Source organism: Anopheles gambiae, chromosome 3, assembly GCF_943734735.2.
Source record: "Anopheles gambiae chromosome 3, idAnoGambNW_F1_1, whole genome shotgun sequence".
Classification (NCBI taxonomy): domain Eukaryota; kingdom Metazoa; phylum Arthropoda; class Insecta; order Diptera; family Culicidae; genus Anopheles; species Anopheles gambiae.
In genome coordinates this window covers 83,119,264-83,140,794 of record NC_064602.1, presented here as the reverse complement: position 1 = coordinate 83,140,794, position 21,531 = coordinate 83,119,264, and the positions used below count along the sequence as shown (strand labels likewise).

The 21,531-nt window shown below is 45.5% G+C and overlaps 4 protein-coding genes across 8 annotated transcripts in view; 3 read left to right on the top strand and 1 right to left on the bottom strand.

Moving 5' to 3' along the window:
• Positions 1 to 292: 292 nt before the first annotated feature.
• Positions 293 to 12,286, bottom strand: LOC133393901 (uncharacterized). 5 transcript variants are annotated; one of them, XM_061660922.1, is made up of 5 exons: positions 11,330 to 12,283; positions 4,979 to 6,034; positions 2,070 to 2,910; positions 1,357 to 1,984; positions 293 to 1,296 (listed from the first exon to the last, which is right to left on the bottom strand). In XM_061660922.1, exons 3-5 carry the CDS (start codon positions 2,243 to 2,245, stop codon positions 1,123 to 1,125), a joined length of 978 nt encoding a protein of 325 aa, XP_061516906.1. In that variant the 5' UTR covers positions 2,246 to 2,910; positions 4,979 to 6,034; positions 11,330 to 12,283; the 3' UTR covers positions 293 to 1,122. The 5 variants fall into 5 exon arrangements, with proteins under 5 accessions (XP_061516906.1, XP_061516907.1, XP_061516904.1 ...); XM_061660923.1 differs by lacking the exon at positions 11,330 to 12,283 and adding an exon at positions 6,573 to 6,917; XM_061660920.1 differs by having other exon boundaries at positions 293 to 1,984; positions 4,979 to 6,031; positions 11,330 to 12,286.
• On the top strand, positions 9,281 to 10,509 carry LOC1278244 (PH domain leucine-rich repeat-containing protein phosphatase 1). Its single transcript, XM_317796.4, has 2 exons — positions 9,281 to 9,482; positions 9,554 to 10,509. Exons 1-2 carry the CDS (start codon positions 9,466 to 9,468, stop codon positions 10,365 to 10,367), a joined length of 831 nt encoding a protein of 276 aa, XP_317796.4. The 5' UTR covers positions 9,281 to 9,465; the 3' UTR covers positions 10,368 to 10,509.
• Positions 12,287 to 15,730: 3,444 nt separating the features above from the next.
• LOC133393558 (zinc finger protein 572-like) lies at positions 15,731 to 17,487 on the top strand. Its single transcript, XM_061659001.1, has one exon. It carries the CDS (start codon positions 15,855 to 15,857, stop codon positions 17,331 to 17,333), a length of 1,479 nt encoding a protein of 492 aa, XP_061514985.1. The 5' UTR covers positions 15,731 to 15,854; the 3' UTR covers positions 17,334 to 17,487.
• A 3,488-nt stretch (positions 17,488 to 20,975) lies between these two features.
• The window catches only part of LOC1278350 (solute carrier family 12 member 4), a 157,105-nt gene continuing 156,549 nt past the window's right edge, over positions 20,976 to 21,531 (top strand). The window contains exon 1 of the mRNA XM_061653678.1: positions 20,976 to 21,001. The gene's annotated coding sequence lies outside the window, so the exon portion shown is untranslated. The remainder of the gene's footprint in view (positions 21,002 to 21,531) is intronic.

The following is a 21,531-nucleotide window of genomic DNA, read 5'->3' as shown; positions in this document are numbered from 1 at the left end:
GCCGCCTGCTCGATCCCTTGGTAGGTTTCTGCTACATAGGAGAGCCGCAGACCAACGATGTCTATATCATCAGCGTATGCCAGGATCTGGGTTGATTTATAAAAGATGGTTGCTCATTTCTTTTGAACTGCATTCTGATGATGGCAACAGCCTGGGAAACATCTTTGATATATTTATTGTTCATCTAATCGATTTCGACATTCCCCCAACACGTTGGCTATCTTTAGGTGCCCTCACAGGCTTGCCCAATTAAACGCCCCTTTCTTTCTAAAAATAATATCACAATTAATCATACGTTTTTGTTTCACTTTATTTGTCAAGCACTCTGATGCTTTTTTGGGGGGTGATTACAATACACATTTTGAATAAAAATGATTAAATAGTCCACAATAAGGATGGAGCTAGAGAAGAAACACGACACTCTACTACACGTTACAATGCGTTTTACTTGCTCGTCCGTGGTGCATCGGTTGGTGGTGCAGTTTTGCAAAGTGTGCGCACGAAATTAGTGAGACACTAATAAAAACAAACACACGCACACACAATGCGGCAAATCATTGTGACAAACAGAGTTTGCTGGAATGACTTTGCGAAGATTTGGTCTCGTTCGTGGGTTTGCAACAGAAAAACCCCAACCAACAACAGGCTGGTGCTGGCAGGCAGGTAGGCATTGAACAAATTGATACAGAAATATTGTGAAGCAATAATGGGGGAAAACCTAGCTGGAGTACAGTGCAGGGTTGCAAAAGTTGCTTAAAACACGCTTATTAATTTTGTTGGTTTTGTTTTTTTTGTACGACACACAAAAGTTACAGTTTATAATTTGAATTACACATCAAAACAAATACTACGCACGCGGTCAGACACAAGTGGTCAAGTAGATATGCTAAGGTCAAGCAAAAATAGTAAGTGCTTTAACCCTTAATGAGCGATTGGGCCCATCAAAGGGTGGTGTGTCACGGATTGGTGGTTATTTCTTGGTGAATAGTAAATTGTTCGATTAGTTTGGGTCGGTGCGCTCTCCTATTAAGCTAGTAAGATATTAGAGCTAGTGTGAATCATAGTTTGTAAGTAAGTAAGTTGGGAAAAAATGCACAATATATGGTTGTTGTATGCTTTGTCTTAATTATCTGCCGACAGCTCGTTGATGTTGTTGTTAATCTCGAGCACCTGCTGCACGAACTCGACGTCGTGCACGGACTCGGCCAGATCCACCATCAGGTCGATCAGGTCGCCGAGCTTCATGCGCAGCTGGGGGGCCAAATTTTCCAGATGGGCCAATACCGGGTCAGGAATCTGTGTGTGGCATTTGATTAGATTTGAACATAATGAACAAATAACACCCAAGCGACTTACCGTTTCCGGATCTTTGAACTGTGCAAACTTGCACTTCTGCTTCACCTGCGTGCCGTTCGCGTTGTCGTAGAACAGCGTCACCTGTGCATCGTGCGGGTTCGGCACGACCGGGAAGTACAGCCCGGCGCACACCCGTCCCTTCGCGTCGCGGGACAGCAGCGAGCGGAAGTTGTACACCAGGTTGCGGCGCACGGTCACATCGATGGCGGTGCGGTACGGGCGCGCTACGTACACCAGCGACTCCTCGTACTGCTGCTTGGCGCCGCGCGTCATCCGCTCCGTCCAGGTGATGTAGTCGCTGCTGAGGTCGTGCAGGGCGTAGCTGTACTCGCGCTTGCAGTGCGGCTCGTCCGACTGCGTGAACCAGCCGGTGTGCGGGTACTTCTGGTCCTTCATGACGGTGACGGCGCGCGCCACGTGGTAGCCCGGGTCGAGGATCAGCACACCTTCGCGGCCCCCGACCACTATCTTCATCGCTACCATCGCGTGCTCCTTCTCCAGCGTCGACCCGGCGTACTCGATGCCGTTCTCCTCGCAGTGCTGGATGTACGAGTCCGTCTCGTCTAGCGCTTCTTCGCACGATACCAGATAGAACAGACGTGCAATGTCCGGATGATGTTCAGCGATTCTGTAACGAGAGCAGTGCCCACGGGAGTGACGTTAGCGATTTGTCTCTTGTCAAAACCAATGCTCCCCCATCAAAGAAAACCTACCTAGACACAATTTCCATTGCCAAACTAACACACATATGGTGCCGACGGTTGATCGGGATGGTGTAGTGCTGGAAATGTGTCCGCAGCTCACCGCGGCCGTGACGGTGAGCTCCCCGGTAGGCCCGGTAAAAATCCACAAAGTTGTTCGCCGTGTTGTAGTGCGTCTCCTCCAGCATCCGCTGCAGCTTGGTTTCGATCAGCCCGATCAAATCCTCGTACTGCCACAGCTTGTCGACGACGAACGGGGTGACCGGCCGGGCGGACCACTTCGGCAGCGGCAGCGGCTGCCGGATCGGCCACGCACCGTTCGTCTGATCGAACGCGCCCAAATTGTAGCTATCGCCATCGTCCGCAATCCAGTGGGTGCCGTTGGGCAGCCGGGACGCGACCGCGACGGCGGCGGCCAGTTCGGTCTCGCCCGTACCATCGTCGGGGCCGGCGCCGGTTGCGACGCAACCGTGCGGGCCACCGTTGGTGCATGATACGGAGCGGACCACCGGCCGCGGCCGCGATGGCGGTGCTGCTGCTGCTGCTGCTTCGTCGCTGGTAGTCACATCGTGCCTGTGACTGTCCGGTTCGGTCAATCGTCGGGCAGATCGACCGGCGACGCTCCCATGGTCCTCCCGAACCACGGGCCGTAGTTCGTTCCGCTCGGTTCCGAGTCAGCTTGGCCACTCGTTGCCCCAGCGGCCAACGGTCGGTACGTACGCGCCATCTTGACGTTCAACGCTAGCAATTTTCACGGTGCTGCTGTTGCTGTTCGCACAGATAAGATCGCTCCGGCCCTGCTTGCCAGCCAGGCCCGGTTCGTCCCCTTTTATAAACGATGGTTTTTCACGCTCTGGAAAATGGGAGAGGAAACAACAGGGAGAGAGAGGGAAAAAATGTAAAGTTAGTAGAATGTTTAACACAATTTAAAGGGTAAAAGATTTGATGAAAAACCTCCGTCAGATTTGTTGTGAATGCAGCGCGAGAGTTTATTCGAGCACACTTGCTTGAATTTGCGCTCGAAAGCTCAATTACAGTGCTGAACAACAATATGGAACACGATAATTTGAGGATTGTTTTATTAAAGTTGCACTTTCTGCAAAAATCTGATTTTTTTTGTTAAATCTCGTGCCCTAGCTAAATAATTAAAACTCGTCTTGCTTATGTTTATATATTTCAAAAGAGCAAGAAATATGAAAATTAAATTAAATGTAAATGGTAGGCTCAAATGCTTACAGCTACCATGTCTAAAGTTTGGCCTGAGTTAAGTTCCCAAATTTCGATATAAAATAATATTTGGAAATATTGTGAGTTATACTGTACATCGAAAGTCCCTCTCACCATATCTTTGTTCTGCTCTTTGTTCTGCTCTTTATTTCTCTGTTATTCGTTCGCTCGTTGTTACGCTCTTTAAGCTGAGTTAAAATATTGAGAGGCACATAGAGAGCAAAAGAGAGAGGGAGATAGAAACAAAATACACGTAGTAAGGTCGTAGTAAAAAAAAAACGTATAAAAAACACAAACCAAAACAACACCCGACCAACACCAGCTGTTGGTTGTTGGCGGCCAACGATTGCGCGTGTTTTTGGGAGCGTAAAAGAGCGCATGCTTCGTGGCGAGAAGAAGAAGATTTGGTTGTTCGACAAAACGCGTTCAACTGTTCAAGAGCGTCGCTGAGGAACGGAAAACCCCTCTCTGCCCCCTTGTTTGATAAGGGCATAACGACCGCTTGCCATAGCATGCGTAAAGCGAATGAGTGAATGGCGGCGCTGGTTTGAATGTCATTTCATCACGTGTCATGAAAGCACCTCCAACAACGACGCGATGCGAACTGTGCCATTCTCTTCGCACCAACATCGCGCTATCTTTCTCGGACACACTAACCAGATCCTACTGCAACAAGCTCTTTCGTACAGGGTAGCGAGCAAATGGGAGCAATTAAGCACCAAGGAATTCCACCATCTTGCCATAAAGTAAACAGCGGGTTGCGGTGGCTACGAGGAGGGCGTTATGTTCCGTTACAGCAGCGGTGCAATTACACAGGTACACAGGTCCTCAGGGGCTGGTGGTGTTCGTCTGAGCCGCTGCGAGAAACGTTCCCCCGTTTTGCCAACCCTGAAAATGGGGGTACCATCAGGCAAATGATGTGTCTCGCACATGTGTGCGCTATCCAGGACAGGGGGGGGGGCAAAGTCCAGCCAAGCAGCGCTCGGTATCGTAGTTGTCGTTGTGCCATGTTTACTGACGTTGAATCATGCCACGTTCCACGATATCTTCGCATGGTGGTTAAGTTGTTTTTTTTTTTTTGCTCCCTGTTTGTGTGCACACCATACGATCGACACAGCCACGACCACGTCCGGATTGATGGCGAGATGCGTCATGTGGTTTCAAGAACACACTGGCGATAATAGTTCGCAGGGTGTGCGAGGGAATGAAAGTAAACAGATTGCATGGCAACAGATCGTTACAGCAGACGATGTAGATTGCAGTTTTTGTTTTGTGCCTTTTTTGACTACTGTCCCAAAATTGCCACCATCTTGTGTCTGTAGTACGTCGACCTTCATACGGCCAATCGTATGCGTAAAATGGCACAGACATTTGTACAATCCAATTGCGAGGTGTTACGATTAATTCAATTACCAACACAGCGACGGGAAGGCTAATCCCATTATGGACAATCGTCTAACAAAGTATATCCGGTCACAGACGGATGCATGCAAACGGCCTTCGTTTTGGGGTGCCATTTTAATGAACTAATCCTTCGCGGATGTCAAGTGACGCCATTTTTCGAAGGGGTCTGTCTAGTTCGTTTTTTCTCCCTAGCGCCCTATCGCCTATGTTGATTATTTCTACGTTTCGATTTTTATCTAGCCTATTACATAAAACAATAATCTTTAAAGTATTTTTTAATCATTACTTACCCATACAACGGCCTAAGCCCCAGTGAAGAAAATTGTCCTTTCGGCCACCTTTAGCACGAAAGTGATGCCCGTTGGTGCGTAACTCGTTCAAGGTGTTTTGACGGTAGGTGCAAATTGAAAACGAGGAAATATTGCAAACCAACCGCTTGGTTCTCTTCCTTGTTGTGTTGTGCTTTTCAACAGATATTTGCTCTTACTTTCAAGGGGGAAAAAGTCTTTTTCTCCGGGACGTAACTACGTGTCCCAAAATTGTAACCAGAACAGTTTGTTCGACTGTCTTTCTTCTTTAGTTTAATTTACTTTACAATTTAGGCTTTCGCTTTTTCGTCAAAATTACACGGTTAAAAAATGGGTTGAACATAAAGAAACGACGACGGTGGTGGTGTTTGTAACGCACACTCACACACCACGAATTACAAAACAACTTCACAACACAAACACGCGCGACAGACGCTTTAGGGCGTTCTGTTAGGTTTTACGGGGTTTTTTTTTTTTTGGGTGCGTTTTTAGCGCTCTGTAGTCCAACGTATGGCGTACATTGACGCTGCTTGGTTGTGGTCGGTAGACTCAAACGGGTTTGAGCTACCAGACAGAAAAAAGGGAAATTTAGATTACTTCACTCCCTGTTTGTTTTTTTTTCTCACTTCACACACAGAACTACTTTTTCGTAATGCACTGTTCGGTTGCGGGGGGGCCTGCTCAAGCGAGGCCTACTTGGCTTGAAGATACACACAGGAGAGACACCCGATCGACTCAATCGCTCGAATGCGATTGCTTTGTTTTCGTTCGCGGAAGCGAAGGCATTTATAAAGCCGCGAGTTCAATGTGCGCGCGAATATACACACTAATACACACATACAGCCACTCAGAGGCGCGGGCTCTTGTTGGTGTTTGTTTTGGCTCGTTCCCTCCTTATCGCACCGTTTGTGCCTGGGCGTTTCCGTCTCGCTTGCTCGCGTCACGTTTGCCAGTGGCTGCCAGCGTTTGTGTGCGTTAAGCCACTGTAGCTTAAGTCGGTTCGAAGCGGAACGGACACGCACACACCGCTGTAAGCTGCTGCGGGGAGAAAAAAAGAGACAGAAAAACAGAGTGAGGCATAAAGGTTGTGTGAGAGAACAGGGTAGGCTACAATGTTTTGAATGCGAGGTAAAAGAAACGGGCAAGGTAAACACAGACCAAACGGGGCGCGATCGCACGGAGGGTATGATGGAATAGGGGGAAAAAAACAGGGCCATAAACAATCGGTCAGTTGCTTTCACCATAAACAAAAAAGAAAAGAGTTGATGCTGCGCATGTCCTAAGTGGAAGAGGTGCCAAAATGTAAAGGGTAGACACAGTTGACTGCTTAAAAACGATCACCACAAAATAAGATAAATTAGTTTAGTTTAAATTTAACAGTCGTCACACAAAACAAAGCTTTATATAGCCTGTTGAGATGTGGAATAGAACGAGAGGTCAAATAGAGCAATTAGCATGGCGACGGCGCAACATAGAGGAGGTCAAGGGTACATTTCTCGATTCCAGATGAGAGATCTTTTTCTATGGGTTAAGTTTGGCTCTTGTTATTTTTACGGGTACACAAGAATTTTCTGACCTTCAATATGGATAAAGTCTCTCTGTAATCAGCTGCTACTGCTACGCAGTAATATATTCTTGTTAATTAGTTGTGTTCTATCCACCTGGCATAACATTCTGCCATGTTAAGACGACATTTAACACACTCCCCACATTGCACTTCTGGCACCGAAAGTGCGCGCGACATTTGCCAACTCGACAAACAAACCCGAAACACAGCTGTGAGTTGTGTGTATTGTGTTTTGAATATGATTGCGCACACAATGGTGTCTGAAGGCTCGCGCAAAACAAAGTACGCGACGGCAGGTTGGATCTTATTTTTGCGCTTTAATTGCGCACCAGAAATTGCCGTAAACTAGGCCACCAAGCTGGTTTTCCGCTACATACATTGGGCCCTTATAAGGGGGCGAGGAATTTGATCAGATTACCATACCCCAGCGAGGAGCGGTTGTTTGACAAGAACTGCATAAACACGCACCTTCCGTGGGCACGTGAGTCACGTGGTTGCTGTCGTCCCCGTCAATCATGAGTTTCACAGTGTGTGCAGCGGTCAATACGGTAGGAATTCTTCTACCCGCTCATCCACTGCTCTGTGCGTGCCCGAGAGGAACGTGCCGTGTAACCTTAAACCGGACGTTGGAAATTTCCACTCCCGCTGTGGTGAAGGAAAGCCACCGCCCGATCCCTTACCACACAACGCTTTGATAAGATTGTGTTGAATTGATGGAATCAAGTCTTTCGGCTCGGCGTCTATTGTGTGCACCCATCCACCCAGCATCCAGCGCCTGAATGTGTGATCACGCGATGCTCCTCCCGCTGCATGATGGACGTAAATATATGAATTATGAAATTCATTGCAATTGTACTTTGTATTGCCGGTCGGACTCAGCAGACGGAAGACATAGGGACGGAAATGCATCACACCATGGGAGGGATGGCTTTCTTTCCACTGCACGTGTCGTTCATCAAACGTACAGGCGAAGGTCAAACCAGATGGTCCGCTGTCTTGCCCGCGTTTGCATTTCATTACAGAGTGCAGCAGCGCTGCTCTAAATATTGAGCTGGGCTTGGAGTGATTTGTAGACGATGAAAGATGGCCGTCTATCGGTCTCAGCGTTTGCTGAGCGTTGGTGATTGTTTAGTGTACATTGGCGATTTAATTGCAGAGGGAACGAGGGCGCTTGGAATGTGGCCATGAGAGTCATGTTGTAACTAACATCTCCAGTAAATACTGATAGCACAATGTTCACTAGCACAACATATCCGGTTCGAAGGACCGAAAGAGTCGTATGTTTTGCTTTTTCGAAAACATGATGCACTCTAGAAACTCTGATAACTTGGAACATGAACGATAACGAGAGGAGGGAGGAACTAAAGAATCGAAAGAAAAATCCAGTAAAAGGCGGAATATTCCATCGCAGCTCCAAAAACAATCTCCAAAAGATGCACACAAACAAAACTTTCCATTTGCGCACTCACGGAGATAAACAGTCACTACGTCACCAGTCATGTCCCCATCAGCTGTAAATCAGATGATAAAAAGGCCAAACGATTCATCCAACCCTCCCAAAATATCACATGCCAAGCGTGGACCAAATCACGACACGACATTTCACTTCGCACGAAGATTAGCATCAACAACTCGCTCACGCATACACTGAACATGTGATAACAGGGTTGCGATCAATGGCGAATGGCGAATATTGCGTCTTTTCGCACCATCAAATGGTGTGGTATTGTGGGGCAGTGAACAGTGAGTGACACTAAGCCTTCCCGCCATTAGGTCTTGTCGCATTTGGATGGTGTAAATGGTGTTTTGTTTGGTATATCACTTGACAACTGCGAGAAAGCGTTATCTGAGCATGACCAAGTGGTAAAGCGCTGTTGTGCGCAGAATGTAATCCGCTGCAATTACAGTCTTTTGCCTTTGAGAATCCAGTTTTTGTACCTAATGCACTTGTTTTCACTGTTTTTCTCGAAGGCACCAATGTTTGACAGTAAGTCAAACGCTTGGTTTAAAAATGTTTAAATTGTTTGTTCTGAGTTTAGTGCATTTAAGTCACAGAATCAATAATTGAATCAATACTAATTAAATTTACCCATTTTCATGCAGATTTTGATATTTTAAGTATTCAGATTCAGTTAAGTTTGTGTTAAAACGCAGACACGAAAATTGATTAAATTGAATTAGTTTCTACGTAAAAAAACATGAAATTACAAACTATTCTTAATAACGCAACATAAAAGTTGTCATAAATTGGCTCCAATACAGTGTGAATTTGTCATTATTTCTACTAGAATTTGTCATTGCATAAACATTGTCAAACAATTGTGCCTAAGAGACAACAATTCATGAACACTATCAAAATTTGGTGCCTTCCAGCCAGCGGCTAATACTGTAAAATACACAACATTGAACAGGGTTTTCGTTCAATGTTATTATGAATGAAATAATAAATAAAATACAAGTTTGGATTGCTTCAGGCAAGCTTATCACACTCCTTAAACATGTAAACATTACAAAAGAGGGTCGAGAGCGTGCGCGTTATCTTACGAGTTGTCCCATAAACACTTGACACATAAACCCGAACATGTAAAGTTCCAAAACACTAACTTTGACCTGAAAAACAGTCAGAAAAACCAAGTTTTTTTCGGACAATCGTCTACAATGACTCTCCAAGAATCGTCTTTCAAATGACATCAGCATCAGAGCATGAGATTCAATCGAGTCAATTAAGCACCACGCTCAGAGCTAACATTATGCGCTCTTGTATGAATGATTTCATTGCTTCAATCTACTGATAAGTGTCTGTGTCATCTCACATCACAGACACTGTGGAGAGTGACTAGTGAGCGCTAATCGCTTGAACAAATAGCATCGGCAGCCGCCGGTGGATTACACCGCTAAGAAGATGGCCTCCCTGCGGCTGTAAGTATTGCTTCACCCTTATCTCACATGATCATCTTCAAGTGCTAAAAACATTCAATTTATCATTTTAGTTACATTTTGCTGTTTCTCAACATTTGCTTTTACACCTCCGGAGCGGAAGCTAAAGCACCTTCCCGTCCGGTTCAGCCGTACCACTACGATTACAGCCGCATCCAGGAAACGGACCAGGCGTGGAAATGCTGGAAGGAAGGCTACAGACCACCACCGGCCACTTCCAACAAAATCCACGAGCAAGGCAACGGTACGGTGGCGGAAATCGAACGTATCCTGCGCTTCGATCAATCCAACACGGTCCTCTTCCTGTTCAGCAGCAACTCGGACAATCAGAATCTTCACACGACGTTCACAGTTGAGCGTAACAAGCTCGTCCGCCTATCGCTGGATAATGCGGGATTGGAGCGATTGGAGCTGGCGCTCCTCGGTCGTGAGAATGACTGCCGACTAGCGGACCTGTCCGTGCCTCGCAATCGGTTGCGCGATCTTCCCACCGGCGTGGAGCGACTCACTGCGCTTCGAAAGCTCGACTACAGCTACAACCTGCTGGAGGAGTTCAAGCTGGATCGTTTGTCGAATGCGGCAGGTCTCAAGCAACTGCTGCTGAGCCACAACCGATTGGAGCGCTTCGTCGCGACGGAGCAGGTGAATTTGGCAGCGCTGCACAAGCTAGACCTGTCGAACAATAGGCTGCGGGCGCTGGATGCGTCGTACTGGACGATGCCCCAGCTGGAAACGTTCCACGTCGATAATAATCGGCACCTGACGATGATTGACGGCTGGACGCGGGCAAAGTTTCCACTGGTGAAGGGTTTCGATCCGACCGGTACGAACAATTGGAACCAAACGTGGCTCAAGTCTGTGCAGTAAGGATTCGCAAGGATACTCCATTGATATAAGGACGGTATGAGGACATTCTATAGAATAACTTCCGATACGTTATTTGGAGCTCTCTTTGTGCTACGATCTTGTTACGTGGCTACACGAATAAAAGGTTCCTGTCATAATCTCACGTGTCCCAAAAAGCCACTTATTCCACTCTGCATGTTCCCGAATAATCCATTCCAAAAGGCAAATTATCGATCCAGCAATCGTCCGATGGCTAGGAAAACATCTAAAACATCTAACATTCTTCTACGAAGTGCTTCGCCTTTACCTTTACATAACTACGCCAACCTGCAACATGCCTCAAGTGACATTCGCCATTCTTTCAGCTTCGGAAGAGGGGCGGGTTAAAAATACTCTCAAACCTTGCGACAACAATTGCGCGACTGTGGGGTTTGCAGGTCCTCAGCTCCTTAGCAACGGTGTGTCGTCGTTCGGGAAATGACGTTGACACGCTGTACCGTGCGGACTGTTCTGTTGGCATGAAACTGTCTGCAGCAAATTCAAAAACAAAACATTATGCTATACTACCACACCAATCGCACCAAAGCATGGTGAGGTTGGAAAATGGCGACACACACAGCACACACTGCAGTAGCAGCAGCTGCAGTGTGTGTGTGTGGTATTTCTCTGCACAAACTGCAGCTAACGAACCGCAACTAACGAGACGACGACTGCATTCCGATCGATAAATGAGGTTCGGACACACTTGCATGCTGAACACGGTCGGAGTGGAGCGGACCAGGAGGAAACTAGAACGAAGGTTAATGACTCTTGATGATGGTTTTGCGCTGATGATAAAGTATTGGGCGTGAAATAACAGCTCCAGTGTAAAGGTGGAAGAGGGTGCTCTGTTGTCTTTGTGGTAAGTTTGATCGATACGACTCTGAAGGACATTCAGGTTGCATTCGAAGAGGGTTACCCTGGGAAAGAAGCGCTATATTTACCTTTGATTTCTTAGAGCACGTTGTACGCGATTTTAGTCGCTAACAACTGTGCAGTATGTCGTCTATTTTATATTCCCCTGATGACCTTCAGGGTTTCCCTCGTACCGTATCCGCTTTGGCTTCTCTATACGGGTTGTAAGCTTATTCGGAATGGGTAGTGGGCGGTAGTAGTTGTTGTAGCAGCAGCTGCAGTTAGTAGTAGTATTGATTAAAGGGAGGTAAACACACTGTTCCCACGATACACTTTAATGTTTATTGATATTTTTAACGTAAAATATTAAATCACAATTAAAATAAACCAGAAGCACTATCAACGGTTCGACCATCTTCGCTGACACCATTTCCTTCTTTCCACAAACACCGGACGCGACGTAATGATGGCGGAGAGGGAGAGAGCGCACACACAGAGTGATGTAGGATATACTTCTGCTACTACTCGTCCCACTGTTGTACTAGATTTCACTCGTCGTTCACTGTGAACATACAGCCCCGTCTTGCTGTACAGCAGGAGACTCGCTTTTTATTGATCGATTGTGTCCCCGTTATGGGTGACGCTCCTGCCAGGACTCTGCCGCCTGGTGCGAGCTCTTGTTGCTGTGTTAATTTACACTCTTTCTTCTTTTTTTATTTAACAAACAGTGTAAGGAAACTCAATCCATACGGAAAAAGGCACACACGCACGCACACACTCGCTGAACTGAATCAAACCAAAGCAGAAGAATTCCTTTCCTAGGGAAACGGAAAACCCAAAAGAAACGGGAACAATAAAACACAGGAGACTATCCCTCCTGTCCTGTCCTGGGTGGGTGTTTTGGGATTTTTGTTGTTTCAACTTCCAAGAACTGATGTCTGATTTTTCTTCCCTTTTTTCACTGGCTCTAAAAGAAAACTAGAAATTCCCTCTACGGTGTGGTGTGTCGAGCAAAACGCCCTGCTGGCGTTGCTGCCTGAGAGAAACTGAATTTTCCCAACGCGCTGCCAAACCGAGCAAGGGAAAACGGTCGCGTTGGTGAGGTACTAGTGACTCTCTTTTTAGAAATTGCTTGCGAGGAAAACTCTCGCTCATTTTCTCTCCCGTTCCTTGTTTTGCTCTCTTTTTTTTCGAGTCTATACTCAACCACAAGTACACACGCTGGTGAGGGAAAATCGGTCCTGAGACACGTTGCCCCGTGGAAAAGTGCACGTTATTATTACTTGAGGGTGTCCCTATCCTTCTTGTTGGTCTTCTTTCGCATGCGATAAGCATGCGCTTCTCTCCCGGTTGCCAACGGGAAACCTCGTACGTTGGTTAGTCATCGTCTGTCTAGGTCTTGGTAGTTTTAGGGGCCTGTGTGTGTACGAGCGAGGCGGGACAGGAACGCACAAAAGCTAAAACGCTTCTATCTTTTTTTGGATAAAAATAAACTGCTCATTCGTATCTTTTCTTCTTTTTTTGAGGTGGCCATACCGTCTACAGGTTGCGCAGGGTGGTGGTTGGGCAGATTATGTGGGAGGTAGCGGTTATATGTGGGATGATGATGACGGACGCCGTTGCGTGAGATGACGCAACGCTGGCTTGATTGGAACGTATGGTTTCAATTAGGATGAAAGGACACACGGGGGGTGGCAAAGGTTAAGTCTTTGTAGCGTTCCACGAATGTCCTGGCGCTTGTTGATAAATTGTGCTCTACCATGGCGACCGACCGTTCACGTTGGTGGTGAACTTTCATGAAGTGCGCGCAGGCTAGTTACGTAAATAAGGTTGATTATTTGATGAACTACTCAACGAAATGATTACGACACTATGCTGATTGTTGGATTGGCGCTTACGGATATTGGGGTGGAGGCACTATACGTAACACAATCAAGCAGCAAAGTTTGCTCGCTTTGAAAACGGTTGTTTATTTCTTATTATACCTCGTAAAGGTAATGTCATCGTCTTTTTCTTAAAAACAGTTTTTAGATACTCAATTACTTATCTTGCTTAGCTCTACATTGAGTTGATTTGTACGGGTTATCTGTAAGAGATTCTATGCAGACAGCGGAGAGCTTGTCGAATTTCGTGGATATCATCCATAATATATCTAATGTATGAGCAATTTGATTGTAGTCTGTGGTTTTAGCCACTAAATTAATGATGTTATGTAAATTAAAACTTCACTGTAGAAATATTCTTCCTAATCCTTCTGGATCGGCATGTCCCCTTACTCCGAAAAGATAGTCAGAAAATAACAGAGGGGAAAGGAAAATTTTCAGACCCTTTCGATACCACCAAGGGTTTGCGCCAGGGAGATGGGCTTGCTTGTATTTAGCTTGGCGCTAGAGACAGCCATCCGGGACGCGAGGTAGGATACTTCGGGTACCATCTTCTATTAGTCTACCTAGATACTGGCATACGCTGATGATATATAAATTATTGGTCAGCGGCTCACTTATATAGCAGAATCATACCGAGGGATCGAACAGGTGGCAGAAAACCGGAGGTTGCAGATAAACGAGGCAGAGACCTAACTGATGGTGGTAACATCAACGACCCTATAAACAACAAATTACCTATCTCGGGTTAAAGGTCAACAACGACAATAGCATGGATACAGCAAGCAAAAATGCTGGTTGCCAGCCGGCCATTCTATAGCTTGAGAAAGCAGTTTACTTCGAAGAAAGAAGACATTTTTGGCCCCGTATGTGTAGAAAGTCCCGTGATACGGTCGTCATTTTGCACGACTTAACAATATGCCTATCGTAGAGTCATGGACCGTATGGACCGTGGATCCCATAGGTAGGACTGACTGTCCCACTATCCTAAGTCACTGATAGTTCAGCCCATTTGCGGTAGTGTCAGATCTAGACTTTTAGCGGTTATTGTGGCAAAGAAGAAAAAGGTTTGTGGAAGGGTAATGGTGGGACCGCTACAACGATACCATGGCCATTTTATACGCATGAAATTGGACGACTCTGCCGTTTAAGTTTTTCTCTTCTGTAGATAATTTTTCTGAACTTTTAAATGTGACAAGCCATTGAATGATGGATGTGCCTGGTATTTTATCGATAGTGTAATGATATTTTAAAGTATTGCACATAAAAACTATAGTCCGAATTCAATAGTTGAACACTTTTTAGCTGACTGGTTTCCTAATTGAACGGCTGAAAGTTTTATTAAAGAACATGCATTTGTATAGTAGTGGAAGGTTGATTGAGTGAATCTCAGCTCGAGAGATACCAAGATATCAATTTGCTTCTGAGCGGGAGTTGGGACCAAATAATCCTGGACAGAAAACTACTCGCAAAAATATCCCGTTTCCCAAGTGCTACAAAAGCACTAGGCGACCACTAAACGGCTCAAGCTTTCAACCTATAAGGAACCTAAAATACTTCATTTAGCAGTCGGTAAACGACTGGTGCATTTTAAAAATAAAAAGGAGCTGGTGGCGCCATCTGTTGGAAGGATATCTAGCCAGTGGAGATTTCTTTTATTTGAGAGCTTACTCCTTTCGTCTGCATTGTTGTATGGTTTCGCCTAGATATTATACATCGCTAGTAATAGAACGGTGATACAATTGTTTAAATACTGAAGTTTAAAGTCAACCATAAGAACCGAATCCAGAGACTTGAGTACAGGCGTCCCCCGAGTTACGACCCCCTCGTGTTACGACGATTCGCAGAAACGACGATTTTGATTTTGACAGTAATATGTTGTCATTGAGAAGAAATTGATGTATTTTTTTGATTCTTTTGCTGATCACCGTTACACACACACACACACATTTCCAAAGATTTTACAACTACTTGAATATCAATATCGTGTAAACGGCTTTTGGAGTAAAATTAATACATTATCGAACATTATTTTAATAAATTACACAATATCATAGATTCCAACTCTTCAACTTCGGCTATAAACTCCATATTCACATATATTCAACATACGACTACTCGTTGGATATCCCACCAATAGATGGCGCCACCAGCTTTTTGCTATTTTTTGAATGCATCAGTTGTTCACCGTCTGCTAAACGAAGTCTTTCTATATTCCGTTTAGGTAGAGAGCTCGAGTCGTTTAGAGCCCGTTTAGTGGTCGTTTAGTGGATTTGTGGCACTTGGGAAAAATGTCGACGAAACCTGACGACTCGAATGCGGAATAGGATACCAAATTTTCTCCCGTTTGAGTCCAGTGCTTCCGACGGACTCAAGAGTTGTTCGACATATATAATAGGTCTGTTAATTATCCGTATCGACTAGTAATTCAATCTCGACTCTATCTAGAGTTAAATTGATTCTACTCTCTGTGTTTCACACGCAAAAAAAAGAAAAAAAGAAGTGAAAAAAATTATAGCAACGAAAAGTGCCATAAAACCGGATCCTACCGTTCCGACCATTCCATCCGGATTTCTGTATTGCCCATCCCTAGCAAAGCCCTACTTGACGTTTCGAACGTAAACAAAGCACAACGTAAACAACAGCGTATCGTTCAACACTGCTTAGAAACAGATAAAACAGAAAAAAGAGAAATTACTAATGTTTGCAACAAAACCATACTGACAGTAGTATGGAACGTGCTGATTCCGACCATGTTGTGTCGTCGTCTAGCTCCGGCGTTACCGTTTTACAGTATCTTTTGCAGAATGAGTCCACCGTACCTGTGGTTGGTGGAGAGAGCCGTCCCACTGGTAATGCAAGCTCCACATCAATTGGATCTGCCCCGTCGGTACAAATTCATCCCTGCACACATTTAGGCTGTAAGAAACTGTATTTAAACGCGGAACACCTGAAGGCGCATGAAAGGTACCACAATGGGGATGCCCTGTGCATTGGAAAACAAGCGGCGAAGGAGGACAACATAGTACAGGAAGAGTCAAAGCAGGAACAACATGAGCAAAGTGATTTGCTATTTCTGCTACAAAACGGTCATATAGAATTGCTGCCCGACGCGCACGACAATTCGGATGAAATCGTAGAGGAAGAGCTTATCGAAGAGTCCTCGGATGATCAAGACGAACTACGAATGCGAGAAAAAAGCCTCGTTTTACAAGGTGCGAATCAAATTGAAAAGCATTTTGTGGTGCATGAGCAGCTTCATTCGAACGAGACCGAATTCGAGGATTCGATCATAGAGTACGATGGGGGATCCGATTCGGAAGAGCTTCATGTCGTCGATGCGAACGCACAGCAAGATGTTGTTGATGACACGGATGACGACGAGTATGATGATGATGATGATGGTGAGGACAGCTTTTTTGGGGCACCGAAACAGCTCACCTACTCCAGCAAGGAACGCAAATACGCCTGCGAATGGCCCCATTGTGATAAAACGTACATTAAGGTTTCTCACCTTCGGGTGCACCAACGGTCTCACACCGGCGAGCTACCCTTCGCATGCAGCTGGACCGGTTGCAGGCAACGGTTTGCGCGGGCCGAAACGCTGAACCGTCATCTGGTGACACACACGAGCGATCGCAATCACAACTGCCGATGGTGCGAGAAGCGCTTTCACCGGCGGGATCATCTGCTCGCACACGTGCGTCGACACAATCTACCGAACAGTGAATTTCAGCAGCTTTTTCCCGGAGTTAAGGTGACCAGAGCAGTTCTAAAAGAGGAAGCACCAAAGCCATCTACTAACCCACCGATAGAGGAGATCCCACCAACCGACACGATTGCTGCTGCCACTGCTAACTCGATCGTTCTGGACCCCCGGGATCCAGCCAGAACGTTCCACTGCTCGTACGAAGGCTGCACCAAAAGCTACACCCGCCAAAGCCATCTTAAAGCACACGAACTGCTCCACACCGGTACGCTGCCATTTCGCTGCCCGTGGGAAAACTGTGGGGCGGCTTTTGCCCGCTCGTACGAGCTGTCCCGCCACCGTCGGAAGCACTCGGGCGAGCGGAAGTTTGTGTGCCACATCTGCCAGCAAGCGTTCATACGCAGCGATCATCTTTCGTGCCACGTTAAGCGGCACACGTTTCGGGCGGTGCGTGTTAAACGCTGTCGGGGAGATGTGAGGGTAAAGCTGAAGGTTAAGTAGTAGTTAGTAGGGGAGTTAGACAAACAGGGAAGCACACATTTAACATTTTGTAAGCGAAGCTCTATACTGCGGCAATGGTTTGATCAAAATATGAATATGAGACCAAAGATAAAATCAAGGAATGAATGTACATAAATGTCACATATATACAAAATTGATGCGACTTATCGTTATTATATACTTTACTCTGAGAACGAATTGTCCCTTTTAACCCTTCCAGTACATTGAATACATTCTCTCTGCATGCAAATTGCTTAGACATGAATGTAAACACTCATCACGTGCAATAAATACAATTATTGTTGTTCCCAACGTCTGCGACGTAGCAAACAAAACTTAACGAAACACGGTGGACGAAGAGCAAATCTTGCGGTGTAGACGTAGGGAAAATGGTTCGTGACCAAAATCGAAAAGTTCATGAGTTCATCCTGAGGTGCTAATCATACGCCTAATGAGAAAGTAATATAGAGTGTTCATATTTGTTTCTCATCAATTCTTCTGTCGTTTGCCGTAACGGCAGTGGGAGTGACGACTTCACCGACAAAAGCCAAACCCGCTGTTTGAAAGTAGGCCAAATTTAGGTGGTGAAACTCAATTGAAACATTGTCCAACTCCAAAGCAAACATATAATCCAGTTGAAGTGTGCAGTGGCCTACGTATGCAGATTAGAGTGCCTTGGTTACATCTAGACAAGGGACTCCCAAGTAACCCAAGCCAAATCAGAATGTAGATTTGATCGCCTGTCTTTTGCTTGATTTAAGAGACTGACGGGGATCACAAGTAGTACATTTTAACAGCATCAATTCCTGAACTAGTTATGACGTCCGACCCAACCGAATAAATGCGGGAACTGCCATAAATAGGCATAATAACATTCATTTGGTTAGCCGCAGTTACGTTGTTTTTTATACACCGGACAACCTAACCAGGTAGTCACAGCGTAACGTCGTCCATGGTACACATCTTTTTCTTATTTGTATATGTGGCGTAACGTCCTACGCGGACATGCTGGCCTATACACGCTTTCGAGACTTAATTCATTACCACCTAGCCGGAAAGTCAGTTCTTGCTACTAGGGGATGGTCCATTCGGGACTTGAACTCAAATAGTGGACCAAATAGTCCCCATAGTGGACATACTAGTCCATAGCTATTTGATGAATCCAACTCTTTGTTAATGCTTTTTACGATTTAAGACTAGATTTACGTATTACATTGTAACTCTTCCTGTAATCTTGGATTTTTATCACCCATTGCGAATTATTGCATTCTCGAATTATTTGATCTTTGATTTTCATACTCTTTCCCAAAGCATTCTGAACGATTGGAACTAGATGCTTCATACAATAAATTAGTTTATTGTGATCTTGGAATACATTTTTTAAAAATCCCCGTAACTTCCTATGATCGTGGTACTTGATCTTCCATTCTTCCACAAACATTCAACATATCTTGGGTACTGATTCTACGTTCTTTCATGAAGCTTTAAATTAGTGGTACGAGCTCGGAATCCCGGACCTACCCGACTCCGATTCCGTGTTCGGAATCAATTCCGGAGCCGATTTCAATGCTGGAATCGATTATGAATCCGGAGCTGATTCCGGAGCCGATTCTGGATTTGACTCTGGAGCCGATTTCGGAGTTGTCTCCGGAATCAGAATCGATTGCAGAATCGGAATTGACCTGGGAATCGTATTTTGCCGCGGTAACGGAACCAGGTTGACTCCAGAAATGGAATTTGCTCCGGAATGAGAAACAGTTTTTGAATTAAAATAAGAAGTTTCAGAAGCGTAACTAGTCCGGGAATCTCCATAAGAATAGATCGTTTGCAAGTAAATTTTGATTCTGTGTGGCTATCAATACGTAGCATCATTGGACTGAAATGCGCAGAGCCGTTTCCGAAACCGATTCTGGAACCAATTCCGGATCTGATTTCAATTTCAGAGCCGATTTCGATTCCGTAGGCGATACTGGAACCCATTCCTGAGCAGATTCTGGAATCGATTCCAGAATTTCGGAGCTAGTCGCAATCGATTCCGACGAAATTTTCATTTTTCCCATCACTACTTTAAATGTGTTTAATATTTTATTGCTTGTACTTCAACCCGACGATTCTATGATTTTGGGCCTTAATTCTTCCATTTTACACGTGATTTGTGCATACTAATTGTCACAATATCGAAAATAACAAATATTTTACATAAAAGAATATAGATTTTAGCATTTCTCTCAAAAATACATACGAGAGTTGGCCATACATTTTTAAGCCCTTTAAGTATTTGAACAATTCATAGGCTATCAAACAGAATTTCATGTGAGCGCCGTAAGTTCCCGCTACGAACGGCCAATATTCCTGATTAAAGCCTCATAAGTGAATTTGATGATTTTTTTACGGTTAACCCCTTTTCCAGTTATATGTCCTGACTGTTCCTTGCACCAAAAAAAAATCCCCTTCGCCGTACCTTTTGAATTCAGCATGTCATGTTGCCGGTTTTTTAGATCTGCAGGCTCATGTTTCCTATTCACCGCCCCAAACGTCCCAAATGTATGCAAAACACGTAAAAAACCGCTTTAAACAATCGTCCTCAGTGAGAAGCCACATAGCTTCACTGTGCCAGTGGTCGTTACATGCTACGTACTTGACGCCTCTTTTTTTTATTCAACCCCGTCAAAGTTAACGATGACTGACCCTTCCCTTGCCGACCAAGCCAAACAAATGGACCCAATGATGTGTGTGTGTGTGTGTTGGTTTGTTCTACTGCTAACTGCAAAAAGGCTCACAAAAAGGAGCACTTTCCATCAACGTAGACCATAGGCTGCGAGAGAGTGAAATATTTTCCGCGCGTTCTAACTCTCTGTTGTGACGCCGGAAATATCTTCTCCGCCGCTTCCAACAGAGGGGGGGGGGTTCTAACTACCCCTAATTGCACACCCGGATCATACCGTTGATGCACCCCTTTGATCACTGAGTTTTGTTTTTCCATTCGCCACACTCTCTTCCTCTCTAACGAATGGTTCTTTTACGGAAAAGTGGGAAAAGTTACTCTCTCGCTGCTGTCTTGATTGCGAGAGTAGTTGCTCTCATTTTTATCTGTCTCTCTCTCCCTTCTTTTCTCTCTCTCTCTTTCTTCCTGTTTTTTAATGTCTACCATCCAGCACCACTAGCGAAAGTGGTATCGGATAGCAGCAGAAGGGTGGTTTATTTGTACTTGCTCACTTGCTTACTCACTCTAGCGCTCACTCGCTCGCTCATTACGACAGTAACGCTCGCGCGCGGGTGCATCTTCCAGAGAGGCTGCTGCTGCCTTTGATTTTAGTGCCCGAGTGCCGTACGGATATGAATCATCGTTGCTTTTCTGTAACGGGCCGCGCAAAGCAAACGCGATGGTCACTCGGGGGTGGGGAGGAAAAACCATACAAGTTGACGCTAGCAGCTCCGCCACCTGACGCAGTGTACGGAAGGAGGCCACCATTCCTCCAACAGCCTGCTCCCACCCCACAAATGGCGGCAAACTCAGAACGTCATCGTCGTCATCGTTTTGGTGTTGTTGTTGGACGCCGAACAACCGATATTGCCGCCGACGGGGACTTCGGACTTCGTGGGACTAGGGATGGTCGCCCGTACAGCACAGCACAGCAGTCTGGATCTTTCGCTTCCTCCGTGCTGTTGTGAGTTTGCGGGCGCTCGGGTGCACGCGCGCGCGTGTTATTATTTAGAAATTATTCACGCGTCGGCATTTTGTGATTATCGCTCCACGTTCGCCGTGGAGGCAGATGTGTGTTTGCTGTGTGTGTGTTTTTTTTGTGGAATGAAATTATCGTACACTCCCACCACCACCCCGCTACACAGTAATGCACTTTGGAAAGGGAAATTTAGAGCGATTTTAAAAAAAGAGACAATATTACTAATGCAACACACACACACACACACACACACTCAACGAGTTAACGATTGGGGAAGGTAACGCGCGCGCTTATCTTCCAGCCCGGCGGTGTGCACACTCGTTGTGGCGGAAAATCGATTTCGAAGCGTGGGCGATAAGAAAAGTAACAAAACAACGAAGAAGGACAACGTCCGACACACCACATCATTAAAAGGAGGGGAGGGGCAGGTGAAAAGTGGAGTAGTGTGGTGGGAAAAATGAATTACACTAAACATCCTGTGCGACACACACACACGGAAAGCTAAGGGAACACAC